The following is an 18,607-nucleotide window of genomic DNA, read 5'->3' as shown; positions in this document are numbered from 1 at the left end:
AGAAATATTTTGAGGCACAATATACATATTATCACATCCTACTAATTTCACCCTTTCAAAAATAGTGATTATTGGTTTGAAAGTATTTTCCAGATCAATATTACCAAATTGAAATTCAACATAATTTAGCTTGTCAAAGGCATTTATGAAACAAAAGCAAGTTGGACCAGTCCAACAGGACACCAGGGCGTGAAATGAGTTGGGGACTACAACTCAGGGATCCAGCCTGACACTGTTTGTTAATTGCAAAGAGGGAGATGTTGATGCATCTTTTTTCCTCTGTATTTAGATACAGTTCTTTTCAACTGTCTTGAACCAGGTGACTTCTGAACCAAACTGCAATGTAATTTGAAAATGACCCTCTTAGCTCCTTTCCTAAAAGAAGCAATTGCCTCCCAATAGTCAATGATACAGAGCTATGGCAAGTCCACTCCAGCATTTTGCTGGTCAAAGAACATATGCACAACTCTTCTCCACTTGGACTACACTAAAAGATGAAGCTCCTCTGGAAAAGTGGGCAGAAATGGACTGCAGGACTTAATAGACAGCTAGCCTCACAGAAGATTCTCACGCAATAAGACCAACACCTAATAATTATTGTAATATAGGGACATCAATCTAGGAGATTGTAAACAAACTGTCTGTAGACTGCAAGGCCTGAAGCATCATTCATTCTACAGCATAACATGTCAAGCTACTTTCATATTAGAGACGTAAAGGTAGAATCTTGGGAACCATTACAGATCATACAAGAGATCCCTAAACCTTCTTTCATTAGAAGAGATGACAAAAAAAAAAAATAGTTTGAAGTTAGTTAAAGACTAGAGTGAGAACCTCTCACTTAACCATTGAGTTTGGTGTAATTATAACAACCAAAGATATAACAAAGAGTGGCTTTCACAGAAAGGTTGAATTCCTTTCCTGTTTGAATAAAAAGTATGTCCTATGAAAGAGAAAAATAAGTCAATGCAAACCAACTCTCATGCACAGAACTGAGTAGTTAGCCCAGTAGTTAGGGTGGGAGAAGGAAGTGATTTTGTCTAAAAGTGAACCAACAGATATAAGCATAAGCAACAATACAACCCAATGCCACATTTCCACTCAGAGCTGCTATGTTCCGTGACAGCACTCACAAACTTACAGATGAACAAAAGCTAGTAGCAAACAACAAAAAGCAGAAACAACAGAAAGCACAGATTTCCAGAATTAATCATCATATTTGGACTACAACAGCACACAGACTCCTTTAGGAGCTGTTTTCTTCTACTCTTCTGGCCATTCCCTTCTGCTGCTAAGTACTACAACCAATTTCTTACAGTTTGCTGGTTTCATACCTTAGAGCAAGTGCTCAGTTCGCCAGAAAAAACTGAAGTTACCACACAAATTGAAATAACTGAGTAAATTATGTCCTGCTCTCTGCAACAGAGATTGCTTTGGAAGAGGCATCCAGAGACTGCACAAACCAAATTAAAACTAGTATTTCTAAAACTAGTAACTGTCCTATCCAAAATTACTACCTCCAGTATTACATAGGTGTGTCAGAGACTAAAGGAAAGTCTGAAGAGGCTGTAAGCCTACATAACTTCAAAGTTTAAAACCTGACTTCAGCTGATTGACTGAAGAATTCCCATATCTGGACTAGAACTTCCACAGAGTCTGGAATGAGTAATTTTGATTTCACAACAAAGCAGTGGAAGAGTTTCATTTTCTTCTAAACACCTTCTTCTGTCCTTAATTTCCAACTAAACTAGCAGGATAACTAGTCAGGAGGCTGCTCTCAAAACACAGAAGGACCACAGCATGTACTGCCAATGCCAGACTGACAGCTACAAGTACTAAGAGAAGCTTTCTTTAAAGCTTGAATCACTAATTTACACAGTCAAAAGGGCAAAACAACTTCAAGGTCAAGAAGAGGTCTGACAGTCACAGGAAACTGCAAGAAGAAACAGCAAAAAGGTAGGGCAAGAACTGCAGAGATTACTTTTAACAGTAGACTGTACATAACTCAAAAATACAAAATTCTTCAGCTTGTAGCTTTATTTTCTAGAAGTACACATGAAATTCATGTAGCATCACAATTATAGCTCCCCCATACTGATGGAGACTGGGAATAGCAGTCTCACCAGGTTAATGCTTTGTAATTCTTGCATCAGTGACTACTACAGTTCAAAGTAAGAAGCCATATTCATATCACCAAAAGCAAAACTGAGTTAAGTATCTAAGCATGTCCACTGATACCCAAAGATAACACACTATTCCTTCTGCTTATTACATGTGGTTAGGAGCCTGTATCCCCATGACTTGTTTTCACGAAACCTCAAGGAGGCATTACTAACACCATTCCCTTACATATGAATGCATCAACTGCACTAGAAGCTACAGAAGACAACCCACATTTTCATCTTAAAATTAAGACTAGCTTCTTTCAAAAACATGAACTAGAGAATTTTAGCTTTATAACAGAGGATGAGAAAAAAATATAAATAATCCATTTCTTAAGGATCAGCAGGCTTTTCTTTACTGAAGCATGCCAAGCTTCTATGAAACAATTAAAAACCTTGAGTTTGATCCTATTCACAAATCAATGAAAACCAAAGACGAGTATCTCATGTAAACCTACACAAATGACAGCATGTAAAATACATGAAAGCACCATTTTGCTGATAAACGTCTTCAGGAAGAAAGAAAATAAGTTCTCTGAAGCTAAACAGAATCCTGAACAACTACTGAACAGAAACCAGACTATTAAAAATACTAATACTCATATCCAAAGTGATCTCCGGGAGGGTACACATGGTGGGGTGAAAATTCTAGGACAGTTTTTAACACCATACTATATGTATTTACGTAGTATCATATGCTGTAGCCTAAGCTACCAAAACTAGTATTCTGATCATGTAAATATTTAAAGGTAGCACATCTGCTTGGAGCTCCCCTGTATCCATCTTATGCTACGGGAACAGTGTTTTAGGAGAAAAAACCCTACATACACACTTTCTTCCAAGAGAGTGCTTTTTTGTTACTAGCATTTCGATTGAACTTACTAAGAAGGTAACAGCTCAATATTAAACACTCACTCTACATCCCTTCTACTGGTTTGAATGTTATACCAGAGTCCTTGTAAGCTTCCAGGCAAAGATTAGTATATACTGTACATCCCACTTACCAAAAAGTAACTCCGTAATTTCTGCATTGACCTTGTTCCCAGTTCTAGTTAAGAGACCTGAAAGTGGGAACAAGGATCATACAAAAGTTAATGAAACTTAGTTGGCAAGCAGGACACACAGCATCAAACTAACCTCTACTTCTGAGCTCACAAATGCTTATAATGTAGTAACTTGTCCCATGTCAACTGCTCCGTAAAGCAAAACAGAACTTCGGAAACATCAAGAAGTAATTCACAGTACTAAGAAGTGCCTTGTCAAGTCTTGGCTACCATTTTGGAAGCAAAAGCTATACGGCTTTAAAAAGAAAAACAAACACAAAAAACCAAACCCGACCACAACATATCCAAGGATCACAGCTGAAGCATGCATTAGCAAGGTCACATTGAAACAGAACAGACCACTAGTTTACTTTCATGAGTTTTACTATGCAGAATAAGCATTAATATACATTTAGGCAAGCATTCTGCCAAAACAGCTCAATAGTTTTAGTAAGGTATATGGTGATCTAAATGGAGTCATAATTAAAGTCAGCAGGTTCAGTTACCAAGCACAACATGGAAAAAGGGGCAGGTTATAAAAGATTGATATAAGAAGTTACTGTATAGCAACTTTAAAGGAATACAAGACACTAGGGAATTTTGCCAACAGTACGTGAGATGAGAGAACACAGGGAGCTTAAGACACATCTCATGAGAAGCTATCCCATATGCACAGTGAAGCACTAGGCTGAGCAATTTAAAGAGCATCACTTCAACACTTCCTTTCTTTAAGCATCCTGATAAACAGACTTAAGAGGCTTCTTTCAGCTGCATTTCCTTATTGTACATGCCTCTTGCTTTTCCTTTTCACTTTTTAAATACACACACAACCTTTTCCAAGTCAGGACAGCACCCTAACTGCCTCACTCTGGCTACTACTACCAGAAACTCACAGACAACAGAAAGGCTGTCTTTAAAAGCTAACAATTCAAGGTTGACTTGTTTCATGCAGTCTAACTCTTAAGATCGCCTCAATTATCTGGAGTCAGGCAGAAACTTTGATAATACAGCTTGTAACACATCCATAGTCTGATCAGACTGGTTAGGCTAGCCTTGCTGATGAGTCATCCTTTGCACTTCTTTCTCCAAAAAACCTGGTCAGAGGAGAAAAAAGCTCTGGGCTTTTTTTTTTATGATGGTGACAGCAAATATCTGCGGAAAGGAATCATCTCCTATTGATGATACTTCAGAACTGTCATTGTCATTACTGAGCTGCGCAGTGCCAGAATTTCCAAATTTACAGGACAGTATTCCCCGAAGTAAGGCTATGGGTGGTGTCACTGGATCTGACTCCTGCTTTTGCAAAGCAAAGCAATCCGAGACCTGATCAGACATTCCTTTTAGGGATACAATACTTAGCATGTAGCATGTGGTCTCTAACAGCTATAGAGTTTTTTAAGACTAAGTCTACTGCTGAAATAAGATTACTTGTACTGATTGTGTTCATTAAGTATTTAGTGACCTAATCAGCACACATTTTCCATGCTATTGTTTCAGCGCTTCCAGCATTTTCAGTATTGTTCTGGAACTCCTCTGGGGGAGGAACCAGGAAATTAGCATGAATTCATCATTTAAACCTAATACATAAATAATTCTGCTTTTAAAGACCAGACTTAAACAGTCTTTCAGAACTACAGAGGTCTGCATCTACATTCCTCAGTATTTATTTCAACCACCATTCCAGTGATATATATGATGAAGACAGGACTGTTTATCATTTGAAGCAGTATACCAACATCAGCAGGCATCTTACCTGGGCCCATTGCTGTCTTTCCTCTTGGCTGAAACACTGCTTTGTTCTGTTTTTGCTCCTCTGTCCATATGCTCACTGGCATTCCTCTCAACAATTTCTCCCTCATCCAGTGCCCTGTGCAAACGGTAATTCACCATCTTCAAAACGATAAAGAGAGCTGCTATCACCGGGCAGTAGACAGCTACTATCATCATGGAAGAAGGAAGAGCCTTTCAAAAGAGAGTAAGAAACAGTTAATGAACACAAGGTCAAATGTCCATGAAAATATATAAAGCCACACAGAAAATATTGAACATACTAAAAAAAAATGAAGGTTTAAACATACACTCCCTACAGTCAAACTTTGTATGGAGATTGATAGAAGTCTAGTAATACAGGGGAAAAAAAAGAAAAGGAACAATTGGACTTAAATGCACCAAAGCAGCATGCTAAGTAAACATATCACTGGAGCTTGAGAATGCAATTCAGCTCTTGTTCTATTTTTCTAGGCTATTGGAATATAATAGACCAGGAAACCTAGAGATAACAAGATTTTGCATCAAGCCTAGTATTTTTTATTAGTTGTTATGAATAAAAAAAAGGGAAGATTTAAGCAATTTGAAAACTAAACCAAGCACAGGGCACGACCTTATTTCAGGGCTAGTCCATAGCACCAAGTTCATTTTTGAAAAACCAATGCAAATTCAACAGCATGATGCAGGGAGAAAATCCGCTTAACTACCCAACATAGATGTTTTGACTTAGCTTGTCAGCTTCAAACAGCTCCCTTGCATGACAAAACACTAATTAGTCAAAAAAGCAAAGATCTACTCGCATACAAAAAAAAAAAAGGCTGCTTACATCTGTGGCTCACACTTGAGCAGCAGTCCACAATAACCTGCAAGACCACACACCTCAGAGATTACTTGTGCTAGACCATTACAGGCCCATGGAAAGGCAGCCAATGCAGACGTTCTGAACACAATTTTTCAGCTCTGTTAAAGGTGGCCAGAAGCCACATGAAAAACCTCAGTCCCAAATTCAACTTTTTACATTTCATTCAGAGTCAAGACTTCTCATGCAATTTCTGCGAAGGCCCATAAGGCTTTTTACAGATCAGTTGCTTGAGGAACAGATATTAAGTGTGGACTAATATCTACTTAGAAGTGTTCACAGTACTAGTTAAACTTCAGATTTCACTTCAAGGCCTTCACCCCTCTAATTCACCTTTATTCATATTTATATGAATATAGCCTTTTCCCTAGGCTGTCACAAAACAGAATGAGATAGGTATTAACTCTTAGTCTTCATCCACAAACAGACCATTTTCCTAACAAAAGGAACAAGAGTCTCTTCATATTTTGTTGTGTTGCTATCCATTACTGACAGTGTAGTTTGATATAAAATTCTAACAGCCATAAGTGTATGTATATACACACAAGCATACAGCAATCAGAATTGAACAGCATTTGTTACCTATCTTTAACATTAATTTAGTAAGCAAGAAGAATAAATGAGCTGTATTTTTAGACCTCCTAGCCTAAGGAGAATGTCAGCTTGTTTCGTACACCTTGTCTCCCTCCCTTGACAGACCATTGCAAGAACAGAGTTTTTATGGCAATTAAAGCCCCAAGCACAACTTGCAGAATCATAAAAGGAGTGTGATTGGAGAATAAGACAGAGCCCTCACTATTCTGCACCTAAAGCTAGTTTTAGCCTTTAAAAGGAAAAAAAAATCTGATTACAACATTAATATTTCTGTATTTAAGAGCTTTATTAGTCCCAGAAGAACTAGCAGTGCTCTTCATACAGTTTAAGCTGCAAGTTTAGCAAAAAGGTTGTTTGACGAGATCTCCAAATGACAAAATATCATACTAATAAAGGGGATACAAGAATAAACATTTCTAAATATTGACACCTGGCTGTAGAACAAACCAAATCCTTAAACCAGCTGCTCACTTTTTGACAGTAAGCAAAAACAAATAATCAATATGACATTTCTAAAGCCAAACAAGCATAAATAATTGAGTCTGGAATCAATCAGAAGGCAGGTTACTTATTAGAACCCTTTTGTTAAGTAGGTCAAGTTTAACCTACCTTTTCCTCCAAAACAAGTGAAGTCAACACCTAACATAATACTTGAAGTAGGAAAGTCAAACTAGGCTGAGGTGTGCCAACTTAGATTTTCCATGCTGAGCTGAACAAGACCTTAGTGGACAGGGAGATTCACTTACCAAGCACTACCTCAAGAGGAGAAGGAGGAAACAAAGTTTTTCAAAAACAGCATCAGTAAGCTATCAGGAACCACAATGATGCTTATGGAATCTATACAAGCCCTGCAGAAACACTACAGGAGTTTCCTCAAGAAATGCAGGTTTTCCACTTCCAAGTTCAGACAGCTAGCTCCCTGCAGGCAAGGGCAGGCTCATTACCTTTGGGAAAAATATAAGCTTCCTATATGCACTAAGCACTCTAGCTGATCACAAATACAACTTCAACTATCCTCTCCTTTACAAGTACCTGTGTTCAGAAGCCACTACGAGAAGTCAGCTTGACATCAGATGACTAAAGCTAAACTTAGGCTAGAGAAGATGTGCCTATACTTTTCCATTTTGACAGCTCTTCAATTTCTCCCCTCTACTCCATCAGCAGTGAGTTCACACAACATACCCAGTTTATTTTGTGGAACCCAAAAATCTACACATCCTGTTCTGTAAAGTAAAGCTTTGAGAAAAGCCAAGGAAGGCAGCAAAACACTTGTAGCAAACCCAATAAAGACTTAAAGGGTGCTTTTTCCTCACATCCTGTTTTCACAGGATTGCAAAAGGCTAAAAATAACTTACTACTTTTCATTCTTTCTGACTCCTCTCTGGAGAGGGTATATACTCTGGCAATAGAAGAAATTTTAGCATGTCCACCATACTCTGCCATCTGATCATGTGCTACTCATGGTACCAGCAGTTCATCTGCATTCCAGTCTCAAAAGGAAGAGTTACTGCAACCTAACCTAAAGCACTTCTGCCTTCTCTATTTTTCTTTGACAAAATTGAAGGCATTCAACTTCCACTTGGGGTCTTCTCTCTACAAGCAAAGACAAGTTAATGCAAGATCAGCATTTTAAACTGTGCTTGACATTTTACCACATTTGAGGGACAGGTCTCTCACTAGCATAACTGAGTATCCTATACAATACCATCTTCACGATTGTAATATAAACGTAAATCCTACCGATTTGCAACTACATCTCATTTTAGTTCTTTCCACAAGTAGCAGAGCATGTTTATTAGACACAACAGACTAAAAAACTCAGGTTAGAGCTTGTCAGTAGACACCAGCTGGCTACAAGTCTGTAGCTGCAACAGCATTTCAGAGAACATCCCATTTTACTGCACTTATCTAGCCACTTCCATTAGCACCAAAGGAAAAACACACACTGAACAGCAAAAGTCACAACTGAAGCTCTTATAGGAGAGAAAAAAGAGCTAGACATGACCACACAAAAACTGCCTGCTTTAATTACACTCTGCTGAAAGCTTCAGTCATCTAATGGCTGAACAAACCCAACCATTAGATAAACTCGTAGCTGGAAGTATTTCTCTAAGCAAAGTTAAGCAGTACTCTCAAAGATAGAGGGGAAGGATACTGATTTTTCTACCACCTTTCCCCTCAGGAGTTACTTTCCTAATTTAAAACTTTCAAGACAATTTATGAAATCCACACTATACACATTGACAAAAGTAAGAATGCACAGCTGGGAAGTGGGACTGTTTCTTCTGAAAGCTGCTGTTAGGTCAGCTCAATTGTATCACAGCACACCTTTTGTGAAAGAGTGGGTAGAAAAGTGCTTTAAGCACTCCTAGATTCCAGTGGCCAACCTGGAACAGAAAAGAAACCTCAGACCACTAGTTACAGGGCTAAGATATTCCCATCTGAACTTCAAAGGTCACTGCATCTTGATTCAACATTTCAAATATGTAAGTGCCAGAAACCACAAGGAATTTCATTGATCACAGGCTGTGCTACATACTTATGAAGAAACAAAGACTATATGGATCTTGCCTAATCCCAGCCAGCTTTAGCTACACACTACACATACAGTGAAGTTTCCAGATTCTTTTCAAAAAGAGAGATGTGTAGGTGTTACCTGCTGAAAACATTCATAGGAAAGTCTCCCAATCCAAATCAGATTGCAAGTCCTTATGTAAAAGTGATATTAATCAAACATTCATTAAACAGCAACAGTTGTCTTGTAAAATGCTTTCAAGCATTCTGAGACCAGTATTTTATAGGAACATTCATACCAATGAAGAGGAAAGATCAAGAAACAGCAGATGGCATTTATCACCATTTTTTGTTTGTGAACAGTCAGAGCCCTGAAGAACTGCTGTTAACAGAAGCACATTCAGTTACAAGTTATCTAGTTATTGACTGAAACCTTAAAGTGTACAAGTGAAACTTGCATAGCCAAGAAACTAGATGTGGCTTAGAGCAATGTGGGATACCAAGGATTCTCATTACACATCCAACTTAAACGAAGTGTTTAAGAAACAGCACCTATTCCAGAAACTTCACTGGAAAGACTTTCACATTAAGCTACATTTATATGACCTATTTGTGCAACTATGTACACAAGTCAGGAAATCAAGTGCCTATTAAGTGAACTGTTGCCTAAATGAGCTTGACTTTGACAGACAAGTTCTGTAGATACATACAAGCCCATAACCCCAAGCAAGGTACAGTCCCTGGCTCCTCTCTACTCACTGGCAAAGTTCCCCAAGTATCGGAGCCAAGACTTCACCCCCTCCTGTGCACGTGGTGGGGCTGAAACAGCATTCCAACTAGAGGAAGTGCTTTGGCAGTCTCCTTTCTTCCCCTCCCCCTTGCAGCACTGATGCGTAACACTGGCCTCTGCATTCGGGGCATTTTTTTCCAACTCTACCATTATGTTTTACAACCTAGTTGTAGAGTTTCCCCATATTGTAGCATGTTTTCTTTTCCCAACTCGAGTTTCAGACTAGCATAAAAACAGGGATCAGCTCTTACAACAGATAAGCAGATCAACATGCAGAGTTTAGTCTGTTACTGAATACAGATATTCAAACAGGATAGATTTAACTAGTCTAGAAAAATGTTTTTGTACACATGCTGCCAAGCCACAGAACCAAGAGTACAGACTCAAGCAGCTTCACTCAAGCAGACACTTCTCTTCCTCTACACCTCAATTCCTTCATTATCTTTTTTGTCAAATTTCCCACAAGGGCAGAATTAAGCGTATGAGAAAAAAAAAACAACAAACAAACAAAAAAACACACGACAAGAAAAGTATCTGAATCTGCAATACAGATATATTTATGCATGTCTGTCCTTCACACAGGGTAGAGACCTCACTTTCATGCACTCAGAAGGCAGATGAGGGACTAAGGAAGAAACACTAGCTGAATTCTACTGCTACTTTCTTTGGTTGGTTTGCATCATGCATTAACCCATCAACCTTAAAAAGCACTGGCATACACATGCAAAGAAGCACACAGATTTATGGTATGACTTGCTGACCACAACTATTACCAGATTCCATTCTGAAAATAAAGGATAAATAGAAGGAATGCACAAATTAAAGATCAGCAAGGTTGGGTGCAATAAACCAAGTCTTTAAGCAATAAATGCATCTAAATTACCATACCCAAAAGAGATTAAGTGTTCCATTCCTGCTGGGGGTTAAATAACATTTGCAAAAATGTTATTAGCTTAGTGTAAAACACACTCAGCCTTTAGCTCTTAGGGGATCTTTTGCTGCCCCAATGAATCAAAGTAACACTGTGCTCTCGGAATTCCTTATGTGAGGAAGTTGTATAAGTAACGTAAAACCTGACAGCATTCTAAGTCTTTATATATACACCTTGTTTTCTAAACACACAAGGTTGTCTGCCAGCTAGCTAGCATCTGAAGCTAGCTTAGAAACCCCCTCCTACACACCAGTGAGCCATGCTCTGAATACAGATTATGGTTACCTAAGACTTTTAAAGCAAGTTCTGTTTATTTATGTATGTCCTACAGCAATACAACATTTACTGCTTCTTATTCTTAAAAAGAGCTTAAGAGATGCTAAAGAGCTAAGATGACCATCACAGTTCTGCCTGTTTAGTTTATGTCTAGACAACACTTCAACTGCAGAGGGTGGAAAGAGGGAAAACAGCCAAATATGATTCAATCTGCTTCAACTTGTGACTAATCTCCGTACTTATTCTCAGGGAAGCTGGCACTTGTTGTTGCATCTTTAACTTGTCCAGAGCTATGAAGCAAGAGAATTTATTTTCTGATCCCCACAAAACCCAAATCAGCCTGCTTTTACCTGTATTTTTCCCTTTGCACACAAAAAGGGAAAAAGCAACACTGAAGTTTACCACCCCATAGAATGGCTGTCACTTTAAGAGGAGCAGGAGACTCAAATGCTAGTCTAGATTTATCAGCTGTGACAAGACCTATGTACAGTACAGATCAGCCCCCTTCAGAACTCTCCTGCACATGCAGGATATAGCTCACCACACCTTTCTGAATAGCTCTCTCAGCAAGGCACTACTAATTAAACAGACTGTCAAAGCTAAAGAGCAGAACTTCTGAAAAGGAAAAAACCAGCCCTACACTTGAGACCAAAAGGAATCCTGAACAGATATAGAGATTCACAGCTTTTATAGAGAGGATCTGCCTACCTGAAAGTTTTATCTAGCTGTTGTCACATTAACTTTGGTTTTAAAAGCTGTTTCCTTGCCAGCAGTCTGAAGTTCTCAAACAAAAAGCCTTGGAGCTACCTTTTCCAAGACACAATAATATGAATTAAAACCCAGCTATACAGGGCTGAAACCTCCTCTTTCACATTAACTATTTCTTAGTCTGAAGTGTTTCATACTGCAGTCTTACAAATTGCTTTTTAACAAAGCAAATGCCTGACCCCAGAGGTCTCCACCTCTGCAACTGTACTCACATACAGCTTTTCCTCCGAGGTTTCATTCACTAGCTCACATTTTTTCCACAAGGCAGTTTCTACTTTGACACAGCAGCTGAACCTGGCAGACTTGCAAGTTACATTCTACCTCATGTGCTCAAAACTGGTCACACCTAACAGGTTCACACCTTTCTATTGAGAAATCTGAAGTGAAATATTAGTATTTCGTAAATTACACACAAGTTACAGAGAAAAAGCACCAGCCAACAGGAAGCTGCCCCTTCCTCCCGTTACTAATCATACCACTCTTATATTTGTTTCCAAGTCCAAATGTCAAAAAAGTTTCTAGGTTTAAAGGTTAGTATTCCAACAGCTTTGAATTAAGTGTCCGATACAAACAAGAGTTCAACAGGAATTCTCCCAAACCAAGTATACTGAAGTCTGGACACCAGCAAAAAAGCTAAAGTAGCATCTTATCAGTAACACCGAGTCCAAAATGCTGCCAGCCAGCACACTACATTATAGCCAAACAAACTTCCCGATTATGGACCCTGAAGCACATAGCTCCACCAGTCTCATAAGCCAGAAGAGAAAGGTACAGAGCTGCCAGCCAGAAACACTGGCTGAATTCACCAGCTGCTACAGAGGCTGTGCTTTTTTCTGGACTCCCAACAGACCTGCAGTGGAAGCCAGTAGACTTATGCCCGATTTTTAAGGAAGTAAAAAAAAAAACAAAAAAAACCATAGAGGATACGAAGGCCAAGTGCCAGGGATCGAAGCCCCACCGCTCCCGACGGGCCCCGCTAGCACCCACCCACATCTTCCCGGTAACACGTCCGCGCTTCCGAAACGCCGCAGCCTCGGGCGTATTCCGAGGACCCGCCTCGATCGCGGCTGCCGGTCCCGCCGCAGGACACCGCGCACCGCGGCGGGCGCGGGCCGGAGCAAACGACAGGCAGCCGGGCCCCGGGGCGGCCCCGCTCTGGGCGGCGGCAGCGCCGCGGGCAGGGGGCGCGCAAGGGACGGCCCCGCGGCCCTTCCCGCTCCTCCCCCCCCCCATCCCATCCTCCGGGCCTCCCCGCTGCCGCCGAAGCGCTCTGCCCCCCGTAAGGCCCGCCCGCCCCTCGAGCCAGGCCGACACCGCTGACTCGGGGACGGCGGCGTGCGCTCACCATGTAGAGGGTGAAGGGGAAGCCGAGCAGGAAGAGCCACAGGTAGAGGTGCAGCGCGTTGACCCCAGCGCCCTGGTGAGGGTCCTGGTACCAGCCGCCGCTCAGCGCCGCCCACACGCCCTGGCGCAGGATCTGCAGCACCTGGGAGCCCATGGCGGCCCCGCTCCACCGAGCCGGCCCCCGGTTCTATCCGCCCTGCGAGCCCGGGCAGAGCCGCGCACCGCCCGCGCTCCTCGACAGCCCGCACGGCCGCAACCACCGCCACCGCCTCCCCAGCAACGCCGCCGCCATCTTATGTCCGGGCCCCGGGCCGGCCGCCCGCCCCCGCGCCGCCGATAGACCGGCAGCCCTTGCGGCAGGGGACGCCCGCCCCGCGCGCTGCCGCCGGGGAGGGATCACACGGCGGGGGCGGGCACGACAGCGACTGCACCTGCGCGGCCGCACGCCGCCGACAGGGGCACGGCAACCGCAGCGCCCCCTGGCGGCACGCCCGGCTGGTGCTGCCGGCCGGGGTCACCCTGAGGGGCCCAGGCCGCCTGTGGGGTGGGCGGCGGGCCGGGGGTGCCCGGAGCACCGAGACACGGGGTGGTGGGCTCACGCCTGCGGCCTGGCCAGGGTGGCTCCCGGGCTGCATGCCTTGTCAGGTGCTCAGGAAAACGTAGGGAGAAACAAGTGTCACACAGGGGTTTCTTTGACCTCTCTGAGGTTCTCCTTCCTGGTGAGGCATGGTGGCAGGGGCCATAGTCCCATTGTATACTTTAATTATTTAAAATTAAAGCAAAATACCAAGTTCACTGTTTCCAGAGCTATAGAATCATAGAATCAGCTAGGCTGGAGAAGACTTCTAAGATCATCAAGTCCAACCTTTACCCCAGCACTGCCAAGTCCACCACTAAACCATGTCACTAAGGGTCTCATCTACATGGTTTTGGAACACTCACAAGGACGGTGATTCCACCACTGCCCTGGATAGCCTGTTCCAGTGCCTGACCACCTTTTCAGAGAGGACATTTTTCCTAACACCCAGTCTAAACCTCCCCTGGCACAGCTTCAGGCCATTACCTCTTGTCGTGTCGCTTGTTACTGGGGTAAAGAGTCCTCCCTTTTACTGTCATGTATTTTACCAAAACCCTTATGGACCTGTCCCCACTTAGAGGGTTTGGTTTGTTGTTTCTGCACATACAGAGCCAGAATCCCACGGGTGTGTTAGGAAGGAGAACACCACACAGCAGGCCATGGGTACACCACAGGCTTCTCACAAAGTGAAGTCTCAGCTTCCCCATCCACCTGTTTTTACACGTCACTAGTTCACCAAATCCAGACTTTTCAAGCTTTCCCGCTAAATAAGCACATCCCAAAAGTCACACATTGAGATAGAAAGGGACAGATGAGGGAAGGAGTTTTCAGAGTGCTGTCAAGCAGGAGAAAAGGGGAAGGTTTCTTCCTTCAAAACCTATGGATAAGTAACACTGAGAATCCCTCACGAAATTACCTTCTCCAGTCATATTTGGGAAGAAGGAGCTTTGAGGGTCTGCAGTGATACTGTTGCCGTGGTGGCAGAAGGATCCCACACGGGTTCTGTCCTGAAAACAACTTACTGTGCCATTCCAGCAGATACGAAGTGGGGCAACAGCACCTTCTGGGTCTCTGCTGCAGAGATGATACTGCAGGAATGAGGCAACCCAAGCACTCAGTCATGACTCATGAGAAGCGTGCATTTGGGCTGGTGTTTTCAAGAGGCTGCATTCATGCCACAGTCTCCACAGTGTTTTTCTCCCTGACAGTTAGTGAACCAATGGCAGCATTTGGCTATTTTTGGAAAACCAGAAGTCAGAAGTGACTGACTCAAAGCAGATGTAGATGATCTGTTTTTTTGTTTCCTCAGTGAGAAAGTAGGGAGAAGAGATGGACACAAAACCCCAGCCATGGTGGCTCTCTCTCCCCAGTATAAACAAATAAACCATTTTTAGCTTTAGTGTTGCAGATAGTGCATTTGGAAACACAAGACTGTGAGCAGTATTTTGCAGAGGAGCCTTTTTTCACTCTATCAAACAAGATCGAGATATGAAAGGAAAAAAAAAAAAGAGGGCAAAGGGAAAGAAGAGGAGGGGAAACCAACAGAAAACCTGCAGAGGATTAGCATGGATGGAGAGAGGGCATTCCCTTTATCCTTTAGGGATAAAGCCAAGCATGACAAACCTCACCAGTTACAGTAGGCTCAGAAAAAAAAAAAAGGAAACTATGAAGCCTGTTTTAACTACATAATTTGCCAAAATACCATTAAAAACTAAAATTACAAATACAGCTGTCAAAAGATTAAGTGTTTTGGATGTGTTATCTGTAAATATACTGTGATACTGTAATGATGAGGATTATGAAGCATGCTTTCTTCCATCATCTGTTTTATGAATGTTACATAAAAGCTGTTCACTTCTCCACAAAAAGGAGGCAAGAGGGATAACATTCATTAATAATGCATCTGAAGGCTGCAGTAAATGCTTTAAAAACTTTTATGCTTCTGTTTAGGAGCCATTGATTAAATCTGGGCAGATTAGCCTCATAGTAATGATTCTCATTAAATAGTACGCCTGTGTGAGAGGCTGGATGCTGTGGAGGCTTATATAGTTACTTCTCCAGCCTCACTTCTGGAGTTCATCAGACCAGCTACGAAGTGACAGAGGTTTGGAGGGGGGTGGGTGCGTGTTAAAGCAAAAATGAAACCGAAGAAACAAAGCATGAATATTACAATAACCTACTTTGGTACAGTTAGCACAAGAGCACTTCATCATGGGATTTTCTGGTCTGCATCCAGTAGAGTAAGTGAAAGAATATCATGGGCTTGGGAGGATAATTAAATTTCATTGCTTAGCTATTTAAATGACACAAAATGAGGAAACAATATTATTGGAATCCATCTACACCTGAAGGCAAAATTGATAATAAACCCAGTCATAGCATTATTAACAAAGAAAAAAAAAGCCTATTATTAGCTTTTAAGGGACACAAACGTATCTGGACAGAAAGCAAGAACAATAGAGTCGATCTATGCATTGAATGTGTGCAATGCAGCAAGTAACTAGCTTATCTTCTGCATTCCATTTTTGCCTTACAGTACTTCTTTAGGGTGGGTATTAATGTCTGTACAAGAAAAGAGCGTGCTCTAGGAGAAATAGAGCATAACATCGGTGAAGAGTGAACAATTTTAGATAAAATATTTAAGAGAGTGGGCATTAAATCACAAGATTGGAGATCAACCTATTTCCACCAGCATCTCTCTTGTAATTTTGGAATGCCAGACTAAGGCAAAGAAGTCAGTGCTACACAGGAAGAGACCAACTTGAAACTGTAACCATTATTTCAGCCTGCCAATACTTAAATTGAGTTTTTCCACACATTCTTTATATATTTGCACAGTCAAGTGTCTCCCTTACCACTGCAGGCTATTGGGGAAATTCTTGTGGCAAATTAATATTATTGGCCATCTTAGGTATGGATAATATTAAAGATATGGCTGGTTTACTTGGACATGGCTAAGAACGATCTTGTAATCATATACAGCAACACCTTTCTTTACTTTATGCCACACTCCAGTGGATTGAAAAGGCATTTGCAAAATCAGGGTAGTGCTATATGTGGTACACAGTAGAACATAGGTTTTACCAAATACTCAGATAAACTAATCACAGTTTCTTGACAAGCCTTATGAGTACACTTTTAACATGTGATATCAGAAGAACATGAAGTTCATCAAAAAGGCAACAAAACACTGAAGCCTGCAACAGAAATACTTCAATATGTTGCCATTTCTAAGAACATTGTTGCAGCATACTTTGCACCATTAGTAGCACTTTAGTCTCTGTTCTCATTCACGGGAATGAACTTTTTCACTTTCCCTCCAGGTAGGTTTTGTGGGATACCCAAAATTACAATTTTTAAATTGGTTATCAAGAGAATTCCTACGCTTTATGAGAACATAACTTAGGACAAGGGGTTAAACAGAAACTTTAAAAGAATATTTATCTGATAGTGGGTGAAATTTATTATGTCCAGGAACAAGCTTATGATTGCTACTTCCTTGTAATTTCTCATTACCGTAATTGTCACAGTATGACAACAGTATGAAATAAGTAGCTAATAAAACAATCAGTAGAAAATAAGAAAAGCACTGATTCACTTGCTTGACAATTACAAGGGTTAGCAGTTCTCTTTCCATGCTGGATACAACATTTGTTTTCAGAATAAGATTGACAAACTAGGCCTTGGTGGCTCATGACCAATGTTTATTTACTTCTTCCTATTGATTTCTTGTCTCAGGATCTATAGTGAGACAGCAGCATTTCAACCCCAATTTCTGGATCCTGCTGACACACTACTTATTGTGGATTGGATACAGGGTCCAAAGCAGGTTTGCCTCCAAGAAGAAAAGAAAAAGACAAAAGTCAATTTTCTCTGTAACTTATCAGCCTAGGAGAGAAGTGCACCTACCTTTTGATTTCCTGAGGAAGCAAGTTAAATTATATACTTGTTATTTAGGCATTAAGAATCTTTGCCTAATTTTAAGCCTTGATTTTTTTTCCCCACAACATTCCCCTGTAATTACAACCTGGTTTAAGCCTTGATTTTTTCCCCATGACATTCCCCTGTAATTACAACCTGGTTAAAAAGGGGTTTATCTGAGTTCAGAATGTTGTCATAAATGGTAATAAATGTGTTTTATTCTCTCAATATCTCATATGACAATTAAGAAGTAGGCTTATTTACAAGGGTGATAGAAAGTAGAAATTCATTCTACGATAATATTTGTTAGCCTGGTTTCACTGTAAGGTAGATAATCTTCTTATAAAGCCTGTCAGGAGGTTGTGCTAGATTTGCTTTTAATTACAGCTTTCAACAACTGCAGGACTCCACAGAACATGTTAGCACCTGGTGACAGCTTACCTACTATTTGCACAGTTTTTAAACAAACTTCTAAACAAGAGCCAGATCCTTCCAAGGACCACACTCCCTCTCTAGCAGAGAAGTCACACCAGATTCAGCCTTGCATGCTAAGGGATTGCTATGAAATTACTCTGTGAGGTTCAGTCCTGTGTATTATCCCTACTCTCAGCTCAAATACAACCTTTAAAAAAAAACAACTAACATGCTCTCTAGAGTTTCAATACAGCCCAGGCACAGATTTAGCATCACGAAGGTTACATGGCAGGAGACCACCTCTCTCTACTGTGCTGGCAGGATCATTGCACACAGCACATGATGCAGCCCCAGCTGCATGCCAGGCTGCTGCCCGCACCACCTTTATCACAGCCCTGGCATCAAACGCACTCCCGGATCCACCTGCCCTTTCTAGATACACCCTGCCCAGCAGCCTGTGGGACAGGCCAAATCATTCACTCTCTCTCAGCTTGGGAGAGTATAGTTCTTGTCCTCAAAAGCTGAGAAAGAGGAATAAAGGTTTGGAGGTTGTTTTGTTTTGTTTTGCTTTTTCCTCTTGGTTTGTTTTTTTTTTTTTTTTTTCTTTTTTTCCCCCAACTATCCCTGTGACTAATACAGTTCTCTAT

The 18,607-nt window shown here is 41.4% G+C and overlaps 1 protein-coding gene across 12 annotated transcripts in view; it reads right to left on the bottom strand.

The window, feature by feature from the left end:
• PCNX1 (pecanex 1) overlaps positions 1-13,396 on the bottom strand; it is an 89,577-nt gene extending 76,181 nt beyond the window's left edge. For 4 of the 12 annotated variants that reach the window (XR_009724528.1, XM_061347124.1, XM_061347126.1 and 1 more), the window contains exons 1-2: positions 13,050-13,393; positions 4,959-5,167 (exon numbers count right to left, since the gene is read on the bottom strand). Coding sequence is in view for 10 of the 12 variants with exons in the window: in XM_061347124.1 (XP_061203108.1) it covers positions 4,959-5,167; positions 13,050-13,202 (362 nt within the window). In the remaining 2 variants the exon portion in view is untranslated. Of the gene's footprint in view, positions 1-3,166; positions 3,224-4,958; positions 5,168-13,049 lie in introns of those variants that run through there. The other 8 variants (XM_061347127.1, XM_061347128.1, XM_061347131.1 and 5 more) reach the window with 4 other exon arrangements.
• Positions 13,397-18,607: the final 5,211 nt, after the last annotated feature.

The sequence above is a fragment of the Neopsephotus bourkii genome, unplaced genomic scaffold (assembly GCF_033783945.1).
Source record: "Neopsephotus bourkii isolate Nb327-2 ecotype Australia unplaced genomic scaffold, CSIRO-AGI_Nbou_v1 NB_301, whole genome shotgun sequence".
Classification (NCBI taxonomy): domain Eukaryota; kingdom Metazoa; phylum Chordata; class Aves; order Psittaciformes; family Psittacidae; genus Neopsephotus; species Neopsephotus bourkii.
This window is presented reverse-complemented; position numbering and strand designations above follow the sequence as displayed.